This window comes from Neomonachus schauinslandi, chromosome 6, assembly GCF_002201575.2.
Source record: "Neomonachus schauinslandi chromosome 6, ASM220157v2, whole genome shotgun sequence".
In the NCBI taxonomy this organism is placed as follows: domain Eukaryota; kingdom Metazoa; phylum Chordata; class Mammalia; order Carnivora; family Phocidae; genus Neomonachus; species Neomonachus schauinslandi.
Genome location: NC_058408.1, coordinates 145,759,354 through 145,777,758, shown reverse-complemented (window position 1 = coordinate 145,777,758; position 18,405 = coordinate 145,759,354). Strand labels below are relative to the sequence as shown.

Below are 18,405 nucleotides of genomic sequence, written 5' to 3'. Positions count from 1 at the left end.
GAAAGATCAGCAAAAGTACATCAGCAAGGATATAACTAGTGCATTTACTAACATACATCATAATCATAAAACCAAATCAGACAATAATCGTCACATCGAACATGCCAACTTTAACCTACGGGAGCTGGTGTCTTTGGGAGGTGATTAATATATGTAAGTAATGACCATGATCAGTGGCAATACTTTTGAAATATTAACTCTTTGTCAGTTACACCTAAAATAAATCAACAAGAATACTGAAGTATAATGAGATTGAAATCCAAAATTTGTTGAACAGAGACGACGTCAAATAGGAGGCAGAGCACTGAACTGGGAGCCAGTGCGTCTGGATCCTCGTCTTGTTTTGTCTTAAAAAAAAAAATGGCATCACCACCTATACATTTTGTTGAGCTCTGCCTTTCCATAATCTATTGTACTGTGAAACAATAGATTTATTTTTTCTTCCCAGATATAAAATTATTTTTTTTATTATTTTTTACATCACTGAATGTTTTTTCAAACTCTACAGGCCCCTTCTCTCATTCCTTGTAAGATTTTGATATACTTTTTTTTTTTTAAAGATTTTATTTATTTATTTGACAGAGAGAGAGACAGTGAGAGAGGGAACACAAGCGGGGGGAGTGGGAGAGGGAGAAGCAGGCTTCCCGCTGAGCAGGGAGTCTGCTTCTCCCTCTGACCCTCCCCCCTCTCATGTGCTCTCTCTCTCTCTCATTCTCTCTCTCAAATAAAAAAAAAAAAAGAATCAAATGTCAAAAAAAAAAAAATAAAATGATCTGCTGAAATCATCATGAAATGCATCTTTTATGCAGGTCAATTATAGCAACAATTATATTGCTTTACTTTGTTAAAATAATGTCTTCAATCATATGATCTATAGAACTATACACTATTTTCCACCCACTTCCAGATATTTAGAACTAGAACTTTCAGATTTTTCTTTAACTTAAACTTTTTTTAGATTTTTCTAAATACATTTTCAGTTTCTACCTAGTTGAGAAACTCAGAATTGATTATAGAACTGCCAACTGTGACAAAACCTTCTCCAAATGATTTTAAAAAATAAAGATTTAACAGGAATATAAAATAGCCATGTCTGTTAAGTAATACTTCAAATGTATTTTTCCAAATGCTGACAGAGTGAAACTTCTGTCTGCCCCAAAGGTGGAATGATTAATACGTACACAAGTCTAAAAATAGTTCTGGAGAAAATATGGATGCATTTCTTCCCAAATTCAAAAAATGATTCCCCGTACGTCTTTGATGCAGACTGGAACAACAGATAAAACAGTAAAGGTCTAGCCCAAGAACCATGACTAAGGGCTTAAACAGAATGCTTTGATGTTGTGGAGGTTTAATTCCCCAACAAGGCACGATAGTTCAGAATTTTCTACCAGCAACCAGGGGGAGAGGCCCCATTCCCTCGGAGGTCAGTATTCTGCACCAATGTGCTTTGCAATGGTGTTCAGCTGGATATTTGAAGCTCCTTCATATATTGTACCTTAAACAAAAGGGAGCAAAAGCAACAATTAGGAGCGCACCCACAGCTACGTGTCTACACAAGAAATTGCTCTTACATGTCACCTCTGTGGTTGCTATAAGACTGTCCCCAGTGACATCACTCCATGTCCCTGAATATGGTACAATATGACAAAGTCATTCTATCTATGAGATGATAATATTCCATTTTGGAAACTGGATTCTGATTCCAGAATCAGTATGAAACAGCTGAAGTTTGTCGTTCCTCAACTATCAATGCATAAGTCTGGACTGTCCCTCAGGAACGGGCAGCTTTGACAACCCCTCGTTTTCGTCTTCCCACCTGGTAGTGGAGCATCAGAACACTCAGGCTTGATTAGGCATGAGGCTTCTGGAATTAGAACTTCGCTTCAAAGAACGGCATTCAACGCATCAAATGTATTAACGTGTTTAGTGAAAGAAAAATTACAACAGCTGATTTTGTTGCACTTTTACTAAAAGGCCTGTTGAGGGATTTAAAAAGGCAATTTGAGGTTTTAAAAGATATACATCCATCTTTTTCTTGAAGAAAGAGGTGGGGGAAAAACCCAGCCACAGAAGAGAGCCAATAAACCCAAGATGGAAGAGATTAAAACTGCCTTTGCCTGAGTATTGTAGGATAAAATCAAACACAGCAGCCCCAACAGCCACAGAGGCAAATAAAACAAAACGTAAAAAATCTGTTTACCAATTTTTGCATCTCGGAAGTATTTTTCCACAGGGTAATCTTTGGTGTAGCCGACTCCCCCCATCCACTCAATACACTTACTAGTTGTGAGGCCTGCAACCTGCCAAAACCAAGCAGCAAATGACGTGTTGAGACCACGTAACTGATGCACCATAAACACTCCTGCAGAATAGTCTAGTAACACGGATTCACTGCTATTGGCAAGTGGAAGGACTGAAGTTACCTAGCATTGTCTGTCTCTTCAGTCTCCTTCCCTAAACCATTAATGTAAACTGTCCTATTAATTCACAAAATTCCCATTTTCTTAAGAAAATTAGGGTACTGATCAGACACAGTCACATGCTGCCAACAGGCATCATTTATTTAGCAAATATTTATCAAGGGCCTTCTTTATATCACGCACTCTGCCAGCCACTGGGTAAACCATGGTGGGGGGTGGCCGGTCACTGCCCTTTTTGGTTCACACATCAAACTAACAATTACAGAAACAGGTAAACTCTACAGGGCAACAGAAGAGCTGGCTAGGAAAACTGATGTGATTTAGGGGTTGGCGGGGGAACGTGCGAGGAAATGACAGCTTTGCTGAGCCCCAAAGGACGAGTTAGGGGACATTTCAAGTTGAGGAACATGTGGGAGGGCTTCAAGGGGAAAATGGGTTTATCACCCTCAGGGACCTGAGGGGGCAGTGGGCCGGGGTCAGGGCAAACTGTGAAGAGACTGGAGAGGCAGGTGGGCCTCATGATGGCAGGCAGGCTGAAGACTGTAACGGCCCCCAAAGATGTCCACATGCTACTCCCCAGGAACTGTAATGTTTGTTACCTTACATGACCAGGGGGACCCACAGATGTGGTAAGTTGAGGGCTTTGAGATGGGAGATGGTCCTGGCTAGCCTGGGTGTGCCCAATGGCATCATGAGGGTCCCCTTAAGGGAAAGAGGGAGGCAAGAGAGCCAAAACCAGATTTGAACACGCTCCCCCGAGAGCCTCGAAGGTGGAGGACGGGGCTGTGAATGGGGGAATGTGAGAAGCCTCGAGAAGCGGGAAGAGTGAGGAAATGGATTCTCTCCAGAGCCTCTGAAGGGCAGCTCTGTTGACACTTTGATTTTATCCCAATGATAACTCAGACTTCTGACCTCTAGAGCCATGAGATAATAAAATTGTATTGTTTTAGGCCACTAAATTTTTGTTAAAAGCAGCAGGAAATGAATACAAATATTGTCCCATTTGCTGTGAGAAGCCATGAAGGTTAAGCTGGAGTGACACGGTCTCCTGGACATTCTGAAAAGGGAAGACCGGACTGGAGGAAGAAGCAACCGGGTCCAACGAACAGCCAGAAGGTGAGTGGGGTCGTCTGGTCAAGAAATGGCACGGCTTGGACAACAGGGGGCAGTGGAAAGGGAGAGAAATATGTTAAGTGCAAGAAATACTCAGGGGGCAGAACCCTCAGCAACTGATGATGGGGTTCAAGGTAGGGATGAGGGGGAAGAGGGTGGCAGATGGCTCAGGCCCCTGACTGGTACAATGGGGTGGGCAGGTCCAGTGGAAATTGGATCTATTAGTCTGGAACCCAGAAGGGAGGTTGAGGCAGGTGATGAAATTTGGGGGCTGAGAGGTTAAGGGATTATTCCAAGCTATGGAATGACTAAGACAAACTACAGAGGTTGGGAAATAGCAGCCAGTGATTTGGCAAAGTTCTCCAGCCAAAGTATACCGGGTTAAACAGAGAATGCTTTAGGTATCAACAGAAAACATTCAACCAAAACATGAACAATCTCTTCTTGCTGTTTTTACTTCACATGATTTGCCCCAATCAGAAACCAGGGATGGGATGCCATCATTCAGATGAGGCTCACCCAGGGATTCACTGATGGGTGTTCTACCTGAATTGGGTGACTCAGTTTCCACTGAAGAGCCTGTGAAAACACTGAGACCTCATAGAATTAAAGCGCTTTTCTATGGAAGGTTTGCAATTTTGCTTTTCTATTGTAGGAACTGGAAAGTCTATGCTATTTTAGTTGAAAAACAAATGCTCCATCAATACCCCCAAGTGAAAAGGTTCATACATACATAATGGGGGTGCAGAGGGGAAGAAGGCTGAATTACGTATTTCGGTTGTTTGTTGTTTTACCTCTGAGGCATAGTATTTGGCCATAGATGCTTCTTTTATGAATGGCTTTCCAGCTTCTAAAAGCCTAGCAGTGTTGTAGGTTAGCAATCTTGCAGCTTCCAGCTGGGTGGCAACGTGGGCCACTTGGTGTTGGAGCCCCTGGAACATTCAGACCCAAGTTAGAGAATTATGATTTCTGAAAACACAGCTTATCCTCAAAGTCTTGCCTGGATATGGAACACTGAAAGGCTGAAAACATACCCCCCCACACCCCCGGGAACAGAATTTGCATTCATTTTGTAGAAATACTTAAAAATCTGCAATCTACAATGAAATTGTTTCTGAAAAACTTTCAAAGTTCATGTAATTCTGTATAATTGTCAAGATTTAAAAAATAATCACAAAATTAGGTTTAACAATTTGCTCTATTTAATAATTAGTTTAAACCCATTCTATGATCAAAATTAAGCTTAACAGTTTTCTTTTAATTACCCATACAAGGTATCTTTAGAGAAGTGTCATGATTATATCTATTAGTTCACCTGACCCCGTATCCTTCCCTCGCCAACTCCAGACACAGAAACAAAGGAGATCTGAAGCCTCCCACAAACTGTCTTCATATTCTGTCCCCTTCCTTGCAATCTGTATGGTAGCTGGCTCTGAGAAAGTACTCTAGTATAATGAAATGAAAATAGGATCAGAAGCCAAGATGAAACACCTACGGTCTGACACCTGACTAACTGCATGTCCTTGGGAACTCAGTCTCTAGGTGCTTCCGTTTCCCATGGCTAAGATGCCCAGAGAGCACGGGCTGTGGAAGGCCCTGGCCAGGCCCGAAATGCTCAGTCCTTCCAGGCCTTGAACTGACTGCACATGCCCACTGTGCACCCAGGCCAGAACGCACTGTGCTTGGAATCTCTATGCACATGCAATCTGTGTGTGCTTGTCTAAGGCCAAGTCCTTATTACAGCACCTGAAGACAATGCAGGCCAACAGAGCCGGAAAGATAGTAAGAAATTGGACTTAGAGCCTCGAGCTGCTTACAGGGAGGTTTTACAAACATGTAAAGTAATTACTCTGGATTTTTAGGTAAAGTGCTTGCACGAGCTTGGTAGGCTGCCACTCTGGGCCTTCCCTAACCTGGCGAGGCCTCCACGTGGCCTGGAAGATGCCACTTGCCCCCAACGGTCTCCTTATCTGGGGAGCTCCAAGAAGCCACATCATTAGACCAGGCCAGTATCTTTCAATGCACTTGGCTGAGAACATCTCATTTGCACTCACTGCAGCAAACTGTACCTTCTACAAGAAAGGAGTGTCAAAGTGTAGTCGCTGGAGATTACTGCGTGGCTGTCTTGCACGGAGGATTCCTAACATGTGTTACCATTTACTGAGCACTTGTCACACTCAGGCAACATGCTAAATACTCTCCACACCTATCTGATGCAGTCACCCTAGTATTCTCTTTAGTTTAGAGATGCAGCAGTGGGGCTTAAAGGGTGAGGTAACTTGTCCACGGCCTACAGCTGGTAAGACAGAGAGCCGGGATTTGAGCCCTGGATGCTTGACTGCAGACCCCATGCCCTAGAACTTGGAAAGCAGTGCAGAGACAACTCTAAAGTGCTCATCAAGATATCTGGAGTCATGCCACAGGTGGGCCTCAAGGACTGCTGTTCTGCCCTTGCAGAAGGTCCAGGCATTCAGAGGTATGCACCCTAAGACCTATTCCTTCCTCTTCTCCACCTTTCCCATTAAAATCCGCCCCCCCCCGCAAAGGGGACTCCCTCACGGCTTTATGACAAGCTCTTCATTAGCACGAAACCTTGAGAGGATGGTTCAGTACAAAGAGGCTAATAATTATGTACCTGAAAATCAAATATTCTTTTGCCAAACTGCATCCTTTCTTTCATATAGGGAATAGTGTAGTCAAAGCACCCTTGAGCGAGTCCCAGCATCTGTTCAAAAAAAAAAAAAAAGAGAGAATTTCTTATTTTGTTGTTAAGTTTACGTTTTTAATTATTCAGGGTATAAATTCCTTTTACAGGCAAATTGAATCGTTGGGGGATAGGGGAAGACTGGAGGCACAAAGGTGGTACCTTCACCCACTGCATTTGTAGAACTTAACTTCCAGTGACTGGGAGAAGATTTGAGTGATTTCATATAAATAGGAGTCTGTTTAATTCTAGCAGAGGTAAATCCTCAGCTCAGCTGTTTTCATACAACCAGGTTACTTCTAAGGAAGCTTCTCGTTCAAGCTCTGATTCTCCAGGCATAAAGCGAGCCATGGAAATTTTGCTCTCAACTGGCCTCGAAGACTATAGAGCAGCTCTCTCTAGTCCTTCAACGTGGAAGGTCACTCCCTAACCTTCTATCTTCCTGTCTGTGTTGCATATTATCAGGATTAATAAGAGCTTCAGGGGAAAGGGCACTAGAACATAAAAGAACAGTGTTTCCCAACCCTGGCTGCACATTAGGTTCATTTGTGGGAACTTGATAAAAAAAAAAAGTGATGTGAGGTCTAAGGACTGAATCCAAATGTTGGGAGTGGAGGGCGTGAGTGGCCAAGGGAGCAGCGTTTTCAGACCTGACTGGTTTCCTGCAGGGCTACACTGAGAGCACCTGTTAAAGACACAGATTTATGTGCTGGGACCAGTCAGGCCATGGTGGCAATCTCAGCTGAACCGTCTCGTTACTAACCAACCTACTGACTGATTCAAGCTCAGAAACGGTTTCTCCATTCCAACACTAGGTGGCCATGAAGTCACTATCCCTCATTATGTCAAAGTATGTGGGTTTTAGAAAAAGAAAAAAAAAAATCAATAGGGAAAGCTTTGGGGGAAATGCCCACAAACATCAATATTTCATTAGTGTTCATTCACATTTTCCTTTAGCCTTTTATTTTAAATTTTCTGGAGAACAGACTATTGAGCTAAAAATTATTAAAGGACACCCCCCCCCCCCCCCCACAGCCCAAACTTCAGTGGGGCAGCAACCCATTGCACTTTTGGCTGAGATAAGATGATGTCACCAAACTCTTACAGCATGCTGATAATATCCTACGTTGACGTGAAAATTAAAATGAGCAGTCGTCAATCACAATAGGCTTTTCCATCTCTGTAAAATGTTTTCACTATCAATCCTGAAAAACTAAATAGTCTTCGGCTGCAGTTTTGAGGATAGATGCCTTCAGTTTGCTGTTATATGTAACTCTTTCTCTAAAAGGCATCCACAGTGTTAACCAAGAAATAATAACTACCTGACCTTAACTTTTAATTAGGTTATAAGATAACTTGGAGTAATTAGATGAAAGCCCAGGCTGTGTATTTTACCGGCAGAGTATCTGTATTATTTATACATCTGAGAACAAGGAGATGCAGTCCTACAGTTTTTAATGCCATATCTGATGAAATAAATCACAGAAAAACAGTAAAAAGAACAGATAAGTCATTTCTCTCATGATGTAGCTTTGTGAGAAACACGGGTTAAGTTTTGATCTAAGAATGTTTTGTTAGCAAATTAACAGCAGCAAAAAAAAAAAAAAATCTATAGAGGAATACTACAACAGTTAACTATTCCAATAGCTAATATGTGTAACATCTTCAAAATCGAAACGCTTCAAGTTTTTGAATTTGGGATGTTCACTAATTAAAAATAAACAAATATAGTCTACAAAATGACATTTTTTACAAAAGAGTTTATTTTTAAGTAATCTCCACCCAACGTGGGGCTTGAACTCATAACTCCAAGAACAAGAGTCACATGCTCTGCCGATTGAGCCAGCCAGGCATCCCCAAAATGACATTTATTTATTTATTTATTTATTTTATTTTTTTTAAAGATTTTATTTATTTATTCATGAGAGAGAGAGAGAGAGAGAGAGAGAGAGAGAAGCAGGCTCCCAAGGAGCAGGGAGCCCGATGCGGGACTCGATCCCAGGACCCTAGGATCATGACCTGAGCCGAAGGCAGACGCTTAACCATCTGAGCCACCCAGGCGCCCCAAAATGACATTTATAATAAAACCAAAGACGCTACTCATTTTGTTAATCAAGAAATCAACCAATTTCGCTTCATAGAAAAATGTAATGTGCATTATAAAGGGCAGATTTGGCTAAAAACATGGCATAGTTCTCATCGTATATATCCATTTAATTGTGGCTATTTTATTTCGAGCACCACACACACAAAATTGCCTGATTTTCCCAGGCAAAACACTAATTCTTTACAGATTACAGACCCTTACTACACAGAAAGTTGGTATTTTTAATTAAAAAAATTTTTCTTCTAGAATGAACTTCCAAAACTGAAAAGGCGATTTTTTTTTTTAAAAGGCATATTTAATTTACAATATATTTGAGAAGTTATCGATCCAGGTATTGGATAATACTTAACGTTCTCAAAGCAGAAAAAGCGTCACCACTAAGCCATTGTTTGGTTCTCAGGGCGTTACATAATTGACCAAAGTGGGATCTGAAAGAAATCAGTCAGAAGCCATTCTTCCACCTTACGGAAGGGAAGGGCGCCATCTTGTGGTCACAAACTTCCAATACTCATCAGTTGTACTGCATTTTTTCTTTTTTCTTTTTTTCATTTTTTTCTTCCTGCGTTTTAATTGACCCACACTGTGGAAATTCAAGCAAAATGGCTAAAACGTGACTAACCTGTGCAGCAATTCCTATTCTGCCTTCATTAAGACTCCCTATGGCATACTTATAGCCATGTCCAATTTGTCCCAGGATATTGGCTTCTGGAACCTGAAAGGAAAAATGTTCAATTATTTCTACATTTAATTTTACATAATTCGTTTTGATTATATAGCTTTATATACACAACATTCCCAATCTGTGTGATAGGACTCCAGCCCAGGACTTCAGTGAACTCCAAGGCTACCCCTCGTCTGTCTCCCTCTCCGTGGCTTCCCACATAGCTCTGGGAGAGGACACTGACTCACGTCAGTGCTGCCTGTTATCGCTTCCACTAGCGCCCAGCACAGGCATGTGTTGAATGAATGAATGGATCTAGAAAAAGGGAATCTCCTACAATCCATCAATAACAAATGAATAACCATTTTCCCCAATTCTTGCCTGTACGCTATAGTATGAGATTGAACATATTGGGAATTACATAAAACATGTAAGTACTTGGCTAAATCAAGGGTGTCAAACCTTTCTTCTGCTGAGACTATTATCCCTGTGAAAATCACCTGAGGTGTGTGCACACACATGCATGAGCACACAAGGGAGGGGCGGAAGGAGAGAAGAAACAGATGAAAATGTTTATTTGTAATTTTAAAAAATCTAGACTAGGAACAATAAAATAATACATTTAGCTTTATAACCTCAGAAGATGGAGTGGGCAGAACAGAGAAAGAAAGGGCAAGCAGGAAGGAAGCCAGTCTGGGGGAATTAGTGAGGCTCGAACATCTATCTGCAAACTCACCCCACGGATGCCCACACGCTCACTCATGAACCAAGAGATCAAGCTATAATATGAGTGTAAAAAACCTGTCAAAGCCTGTTCCACCTGTGTCAAGTTCTAAAAAGCATTCTGGCAATCTTCTCTTCCTCGCTTTTTAAAAAAATTCAATTTAATTAACATAGTGCATTATTAGTTTCAGAGGTAGAATTCAGTGATTCATCAGTTGCATATAACACCCAGTGCTCATCACATGATGTGCCCTCCTTAATGCCCATTCTCCAGTTGCCCCATCCCTGCCCCTACCTCCCCTCCAGCAACCCTCAGTTTGTTCCCTAGAGTTAAGAGTCTCTTATGGTTTGTCTCCCTCTCTGATTTCATTTTATTTCTCTTCCTCACTTTTAACAGATTCCACTCTAAACTGTGAGGCGCTGCCCGGTCTTTTCTCAGGCTCACGGGGCAACATCCCCACCTTGTGGCCTTTGGTATACACCGCATGTCCATCTCTGAAGTCAGTATCAAGTTTATAAAGTATAAATGGTTCCTAAGCATGTAAATTAAAAAGTGTAAATGGGATTAATCCTCAGCATTGGCTCTGAGGTCAGCTTCTGGGCAGAAAGGTTTCCACTCTTCACTTAAACTCTCGTGAAAAGTAGATTTAGCCAAGATGTCACTTAAGAACATCGTCCAAGTCTTACAAAATACTTTCCTACGCATGCTCAATATGGTGACACTTTTCTTGTGCATCTGTTGTTCCGTGCAAAGCTTATTTCACGCCAGTCTTTTGCTGGAAACTCTAAGATACTTACCTTGACGTTTTCAAAGGTTAATGGGCAGGTGGAAGAAGCTCTAATCCCCATTTTGTTTTCCGCTTTCCCTATGTGAAGGCCTTCAGTGTCACGATCTACTAGGAAGCACGTAATTCCTTTATACCCCTAAAAAGAAGATTTAAAATGCTATGCCACGCTTGAACTGATAGGATCCCCTGTTTCCAAGAGTTGAAAGTTAACAGAAAACTAAAACTGAACTTTGGCATTGTTATTAATGGGCTCAGAGCTGCAACAGGTGCATTAGTAAACTTGGAAAACATTAGATTCACAATGAAGAAGTCTGTAATTAACCATTATGGCTATGAAAATTATTAAGATACGCTAAAGTATTACGTGATCATGAGCATTCCATGTTTTAAATTTAATTTTGTTAAATGCTTTAAAGTTTCGAATGTAATTCAATTAAATGTTATGTCAGAGAAAAGACAATCAAATGTATTTACCTTTTTGCCATATACCTATTTTCCAACTAAATATTCTTAAAAATGAATGTACTAAGTAGGTACTTAAATTCATTCTTAAATAGAAAATGTGAAATCCTACAAAATGAAAGATTAGCTTCCGGTATAACGTTTTAGGTGGCAATTACTAAATGGACCTCCATGTAATACTAATCACATCAACCATATATATTCGGGGAGGTTAGTAAGAGGTTGAAAAGATGTCAGTTATCTAACATTTCAGTACTGAGGAGAATGAGGACTTGAAGACAAAGCTTTTGAAAATGCAGGCAGGAAGGAGACATGAAGAGAAAAGGTGGGAAGCAGAAAATAAATTCTGCTTTCAAACTTACAAGGTCAGGGTTTACGTTCGCCATCACCAGGAAGATCCCTGCATATTCTGCGTTGCTGATCCACATCTTTGACCCATTGATGACATAATAGCTTCCCTTTTTATCAGCTCTGGTCTTCAAGGCAAATAAATCACTACCTGCTCCAGCCTCTGAAAGGCAGATACTTCCTACCTACATGTGCAAGCAAAAAAATTTCCAAGTTAATAACTATATTTGTATTCTGTGTAACAAATACTTCCAGTAAAATAAACACATGTCGCTTAAAGCTTGAGCCACTTTTAAAAGCCTGTACTTATAAAATCGTAATGGTATTTTTACAGCGTTTCTAAAATATATCCTACCACCTGTCTAAGAGATTTAAAGACTTAAGCGCACAGATTCATTGTTAAATTTAATTAACTTGTTCTAATAATTGCAGTTTTCTAGACATCTCATTGTAAATGAAACCACCAACAAAAGTATTAAGAAAATATAACTGGGGCCCCCCCCCCAAAAAAGATTTTTTTGTCTGATGATTATTCTCTTGAATTTCCAAGCAGAAATGAGAGGCAGAGCGTATTTTTCAAGTAGCATTAATTTCCTGAGCATTGCTTGATTACTGAATGGTGCCACGTTGTGGTCTTGGATAGTAGTCAACATCTCAGCTGGAGATGTCCTAAGTTTAGAAGAGATCGGATTCATTTCAACAACTCCTATTGACTTACTTTTTCTGTCGCAAGCTTGGTCAAATAGGTAGCCTTTTGTTCTTCTGTTCCGTATTTTCTAATTAGATTGTTAACTACTGTGTTCTGGATGTCACATACCAAAGCCACAGAGGCATCAACTTTGGCTAATTCCTCTATCACTAGGATAGACGTAAAAAAGGAAGCTCCTGTTCCGCCATACTTTGTTTCAATTTCAATACCCATCAACTAAAAGGAAAAACAAGGAAACAGATTAAGAAAGCTAATTTCTTTCTTTTCTTTTTTTAAGATTTTATTTGACAGAGAGAGAGAGAGAGAGCACAAGCAGGGGGGAGGGGCAGAGGGAGAGGGAAAAGCAGTCTCCCCGCTGAGCAGGGAGCCCGTGGCGGGGCTCGATCCCAGGACCCCGAGATCATGACCTGAGCAGAAGGCAGACGCTTCACAGACGGAGCCACCCAGGTGCCCCTCTGTGTTCTCTTTTAGGTTGAAATCCTAGTTAAATTCTTTTAAATTGATTTAGCATTTTAAGTTAGGAATACCGTGCTTTTTAAGAGAAGGGCTTGGAAGCAAGAAAGAATGATTTCTTTAGATCTGTGGTCCTCAACCAGAGGCTGTTTTGTCCCCCAAGAGACATTTGGCAGTCTCTGGAGACATTTTTGGTGGTCACAACTGGGGGTGACGCTGGCATCTGGTGGGATAGAGGTCAGGCATGCTGCTAAACATCCTACAGTGTCCAGGACCGCCCCCCAACAAAGAGTGATCCAGCTCAACAATACCAAGATTGAGATTTAGTTAGTAAAACTTCACAGTAGACCATGTATTCTACCCGAGTCCCTCTGCACACCGCAAACTTAGAAGCAGAGGCGGCCTCTGAATCCCGCACTAACCAGGGAAACCGGTTTCCAGCTCCCTAAGTCGCAGAGCCCTTTAACAGAAGCCCAGTACACAACATGGATAAAAGTAGAACTGCTCCAGCATGGAGGCTCCAAGGAGAACATTGTCAAATGTTATCAGCATGGGGGCTCCAAGGAGAACATTTTCAAAATCACCACACTTACTCATCACCTCTCCCTCCCTGTGGCTGTGAAGGGACGTTTGTTTATCTTTTATTTTGAATACTAGGAAATATCCCAGAACTGGTAGCTCCTCTTCAGAGCCATTGGCTAAAATCTTGTCTGTTACCCTGCTGGAAAAAAACCGCCTTTTCCACCGAACCTAAATAGTTTTTCCTTTTCCCACTTTAAAGAGACCCGCTTGTGGGTACCATACCTAGTAGTGATTTTTCCACCTTTTTTAAAGCAATGAAAGGCTTGGGAACATGGAATCTTATCTGTGGGTCAGGTGGCATCTGGGAGTCCCATTTTTCGGGCAGGCTTCATCTTCATTGTTGGCAGAGCCTCTGGGCTGTTCTGAGAAGTATTAGTGTTCTACCCCTGAACATCACTCTCCTGACGGGGTGGTTCTTGCGGGCGGGATGGTCTGAAGCCCACAAGCTGCCCTTGCTTAGGTGTAACCTCAGCTGGAGCGACTGCTTGGTTGCACCTCCCACACCAGCTCTTCTCAGCCACCTCTTATCCCTATTTATGGTCCCCTGCCGTAGCAATAGCTGACAAAAACGGTATTTCCAAGGAGGAAAAATCGGTGGCTTTTTGGGAGAAGCAGTGTTTCTGACTGCTGTCCAAGAGACCATAACCAGATAGTTACCACGCCCTGTGTTTCCTCATCGAACATCATTTCTGGATCTCACCTTCTCAGTCTTCCCACTAACTTCCCCTCAGCTGACCCATAACCGCCGGGACCCAGACTGCAGCACGCTGTGATTCCAGAAGTGTCTGGGCAGAATAGAAAGCAGCTTTGGGGCTTGAATTACCCATACACACATTCTCTTTCTGAAATGAGGACACTTAAAAATGGAGAACTGTGGAAGCACGCTCTAGACTTAGGAGTAGCTGCTGAACAGTGAGACCGTCATTGGAAAGCTTGGCCAGCATCTGGTCGTGTTTACCAGGCCCCCTCCGCCTTGTCTGTTGGGGTTCTAGGAAACACCACCAGATGTCTGCTAACCACCTAGAATGCCCCAGAAGGAGTGGTCCTTCAGTTATCATCTTGGCTGAATGAGTCAAGGCAAGGAGCCTGCCTAGAAGGGATTGTGCCCCACTGCCTTCCTCCCACTCCCTGCGGTAGGAGACACTTTCTCATTCTTCCATTCCATCATCCTTTGAAGCGTTTTGCTGGTTTTTGTGTTTTAGATTCCATAAACAAATGGCAGTTCTAGCTTTAACCGCTTCCTTTTCAAGTATGTATAGTTTCTATTGTTTTTATTACTTACAAGATAGTACAATAGCCATACCAATTTAAAATAAAATATACGTACAGTTTTAAAATTAGGAATCTATATAGTTAACATTTAATTTTGAACTTGTTCTTGCAAGGAATTTTCCCATATGGAAATTAGCTTTCTTGGAGCACCTGGATGGCTCAGATGGTTAAGTGTCTGCCTTTGGCTCAGGTCATGATCCCAGGGTCCTGGGATCGAGCCCCACATCGGGCTCCCTGCTCAGCGTGGAGACTGCTTTTCCCTCTGCCCCTCCCCCCCCGCTCATGATCTCTTTCTCTCAAAAATAAAAAAAATAAAAATCTTTAAAAGAGAACACAGATAATTTTGACTAGGAAATGAAGAGTTCATTAAGCCATCATTACAGTTCCTGAATTTAAACACATGCATACATTTTAAAGCGGGACAGTACTTATATAAAAGTTTGGAATGGGAAGAATTATAAAGTACATACCCCTTGTTGAAATAATCCTTGTATTATCGAGGTGTCCATTTTTGAATTTTCATCCATTGTTGAAACCAGAGGAGCAACCTGTTCCTGGGCAAATTTGTTAACTGTAGGGGGAAAAAAAAATACTGATAACGTCTTTATTCTCTTAATAGGACAGGTTTTACTTTAAAAAAAAAAAAAAAAGTTTTAAATTATAAAAAAAATTCCATTCACAAACTGAACATACCCCCCAACACGTCATGGGATCTCACACTGGATCCAACTGGTGACCAGATGGATCCGGAGGTGACACTGGGCCGTCTACTCACCTATGTTCTTTATCATCATCTCCTCATCTGTAAACATCTGGAGGGGGGCACAGGACAGCCCGGGGTTTGTTATACCAAGGAGAGCTGCTGACTGGGAAGATTTCAGGACACGGGGAGGAGTTTTCCAAGAAGACAGGCAAGTTGGGAAGTTTCTTCTTAGCTGTCAGAACAGTCCCATTGAATAGGGAACACACACACAAAAGGTAGAGACATATCTGAACATCAGGTTCTTTGGAAATAACTTTTATAATCCCTTCTTACCTCTTGCATCACCAAAAAAGAGGAGAAGCTGGAACATTTTAAAATTCACTGTCTTGTGAACAAAAACACAAACCAGTTTAACATTATATCCTTTATCCAAGCAATAAGCTCTTCTAACCAACAAATTTCCCGGAGGATTAGCTTTTACCTTTAAGAAAATAGAACTTTCTAGGTGGAATTTTTTCTTTCTTTTTTTTTTTTTAAGATTTACTTATTTTGCGGGGCAGGGGCAGAGTGAGAGAAAGAATTTTAAGTCCCACCTGGGGCTCAATCCCACAACCCTAAGACCATGACCTGAGCCGAAATTAAGAGTCAGAGGCTCAACCGACTGCACCACCCAGGAGCCCTGGAACTCATTCTCAAAATGTTGCATTTCATGGACTTCTTTGAAGGGGAAACCTGAATATAAAAAACACTACTGGGTGACCACTGCAAAGAGCATTCTAGAGTGAGGCGGGAATAGGTGAGGGCTCAGGGACAACTGAGCGGGGAGGAGAGCCCCCCGTCGACCTGTCCTGGGGGCTGCAGGCACCAGGGCTCTCTTGGTTTTCCAGGCCAGTTCTGGTGTTTCAGCTTCTCTGGTGTTTCAGCTTCAGAGATGGTGCAGCAACAGAGTTAAGAAAACAGGCTCTGAATGGAAAAAAGAGTCTCTTCAACAAATGGTGTTGGGAAAATTGGACAGCCACATGCAGAAGAATGAAACTGGACCATTTCCTTACACCACACACAAAAATAGACTCCAAATGGTTGAAAGACCTCAATGTGAGACAGGAGTCCATCAAAATCCTAGAGGAGAACACAGGCAGCAGCCTCTTCGACCTCAGCCGCAGCAACTTCTTCCTAGAAACATCGCCAAAGGCAAGGGAAGCAAGGGCAAAAATGAACTATTGGGACCATCAAGATAAAAAGCTTTTGCACAGCAAAGGGAACAGTCAACAAAACCAAAAGACAACCGACAGAATGGGAGAAGGTATTTGCAAATGACATATCAGATAAAGGGCTAGTATCCAAAATCTATAAAGAACTTATCAAACTCAACACCCAAAGAACAAAGAATCCAATCAAGAAATGGGCAGAAGACATGAACAGACATTTTTCCAAAGAAGACATCCAAATGGCCAATAGACACATGAAAAAGTGCTCAACATCGCTCAGCATCAGGGAAATCCAAATCAAAACCTCAATGAGATATCAACTCACACCAGTCAGAATGGCTAAAATTAACAAGTCAGGAAACGACAGATGTTGGCAGGGATGCGGAGAAAGGGGAACCCTCCTACACTGTTGGTGGGAATGCAAGCTGTTGCAACCACTCTGGAAAACAGTATGGAGGTTCCTCAAAAAGTTGAAAATAGAGCTACCATATGATCCAGCAATTGCACTACTGGGTATTTACCCCAAAGATACAAATGTAGGGATCCGAAGGGGTACGTGCACCCCGATGTTTATAGCAGCAATGTCCACAATAGCCAAACTGTGGAAAGAGCCAAGATGTCCATCGACAGATGAATGGATAAAGAAGATGTGGTATATATATACAATGGAATATTATGCAGCCATCAAAAGGAATGAGATCTTGCCATTTGCGATGACGTGGATGGAACTGGAGGGTGTTATGCTAAGCGAAATAAGTCAATCAGAGAAAGACATGTATCATATGACCTCACTGATACGAGGAATTCTTAATCGCAGGAAACAAACTGAGGGTTGCTGGAGTGGGGGGTGGGGTGGGAGGGATGGGGTGGCTGGGTGATAGACATTGGGGAGGGTATGTGCTATGGTGAGCGCTGTGAATTGTGCAAGACTTTTGAATCACAGATCTGTGCCTCTGAAACAAATAATGCAATATATGTTAAGAAAAAAAAAAGAAGATAGCAGGAGGGGAAGAATGAAGGGGGGGAAATCGGAGGGGGAGACGAACCATGAGAGACGATAGACTCTGAAAAACAAACTGAGGGTTCTAGAGGGGAGGGGGGTGGGGGGATGGGTTAGCCTGGTGATGGGTATTAAAGAGGGCATGTTCTGCATGGAGCACTGGGTGTTATGCACAAACAATGAATCATGGAACACTACATCTAAAACTACTGATGTAATGTATGGGGATTAACATAACAATAAAAAAAAGAAAAGAAAACAGGCTTTGGGGGCTGAAAGAACTAGTTTCAAACCCGGCATCTGGTATTTACCAGCCACATGATCTTGGGCAAATGATTTCAACCTCAGTTAAAACTTCCCGGTCTGTTTCCTTCTCTGAAATATGTAGATAATCATCTTGAGTTTTGTGAGGATTAACGAGATAATCCACTTCATGAAGGGTCTGGCATGGCATCTGCCATACAGTAAGAGCTCGACAGACAGTAATGACTATTTCTACTCGGACCCTGAAGAACACAGCGGTGGCGGTCCTAATAGAGGCAGTCCCCGCAGCAGTAATAGAGTTAAACTGCAAGGCTGGCTTTTCTTGCCATTAGCATGTCCTCCTGCTGCAGTGTGCCTGATGCTTCAAATGTGCCAATTCCTGCTCAAACAATGGATCTGCTCCAATTTTGTTGAAAAAAGAAACCATCCAATTTGAAATGCTTGCTATATCTTTCCAATTTTATTTTGTAGAATTTTATTACAGGGAAAACAAAGAAGTTATTAGTCTTTTTAGGTTCACTAAAAACATGCTAAGGGAAACAAGCCAGCTACAAAAGATCACATATTAATAGGATTCTATCTATATGGAATTTCCAGAAAAGGCAAATCCACAGAGATAGAAACTATAGTGGTTGCTTGAGGCTGGGGGTGATGGAAATATTCTGTAACTCTGTAAATTACCTCAAAATCATTGCATTATACATTTTAAAAGAGTAAATTTTATGGTATGTAAATTATACACTAAAGCTGTTAAGAAAAGAATTAACGTTGGGGCGCCTGGGTGGCTCAGTCGGTTAAGCGTCTGCCTTTGGTTCGGGTCATGGTCTCAGGGTCCTGGGATCGAGCCCCGCATCGGGCTCCCTGCTCCGCGGGAAGCCTGCTTCT

The 18,405-nt window shown here is 41.9% G+C and overlaps 1 protein-coding gene across 4 annotated transcripts in view; it reads right to left on the bottom strand.

Annotated features, from left to right (window-relative positions):
• Positions 1 to 817: 817 nt before the first annotated feature.
• The window catches only part of ACADSB (acyl-CoA dehydrogenase short/branched chain), a 33,224-nt gene continuing 15,636 nt past the window's right edge, over positions 818 to 18,405 (bottom strand). Inside the window, exons 1-13 of one of the 4 annotated variants that reach the window (XM_021703878.2) lie at positions 16,101 to 16,125; positions 15,892 to 16,011; positions 15,382 to 15,433; positions 15,121 to 15,280; positions 14,816 to 14,916; positions 12,048 to 12,254; positions 11,344 to 11,514; positions 10,530 to 10,655; positions 8,967 to 9,059; positions 6,172 to 6,261; positions 4,331 to 4,468; positions 2,204 to 2,303; positions 818 to 1,498 (exon numbers count right to left, since the gene is read on the bottom strand). In XM_021703878.2, coding sequence (XP_021559553.1) covers positions 1,428 to 1,498; positions 2,204 to 2,303; positions 4,331 to 4,468; positions 6,172 to 6,261; positions 8,967 to 9,059; positions 10,530 to 10,655; positions 11,344 to 11,514; positions 12,048 to 12,254; positions 14,816 to 14,916; positions 15,121 to 15,280; positions 15,382 to 15,390 — 1,266 coding nt within the window. In that variant the 5' untranslated portion in view covers positions 15,391 to 15,433; positions 15,892 to 16,011; positions 16,101 to 16,125 and the 3' untranslated portion in view covers positions 818 to 1,427. Of the gene's footprint in view, positions 1,499 to 2,203; positions 2,304 to 4,330; positions 4,469 to 6,171; positions 6,262 to 8,966; positions 9,060 to 10,529; positions 10,656 to 11,343; positions 11,515 to 12,047; positions 12,255 to 14,815; positions 14,917 to 15,120; positions 15,281 to 15,381; positions 15,621 to 15,891; positions 16,012 to 16,100; positions 16,126 to 18,405 lie in introns of those variants that run through there. The other 3 variants (XM_021703879.2, XM_044916620.1, XM_044916618.1) reach the window with 3 other exon arrangements.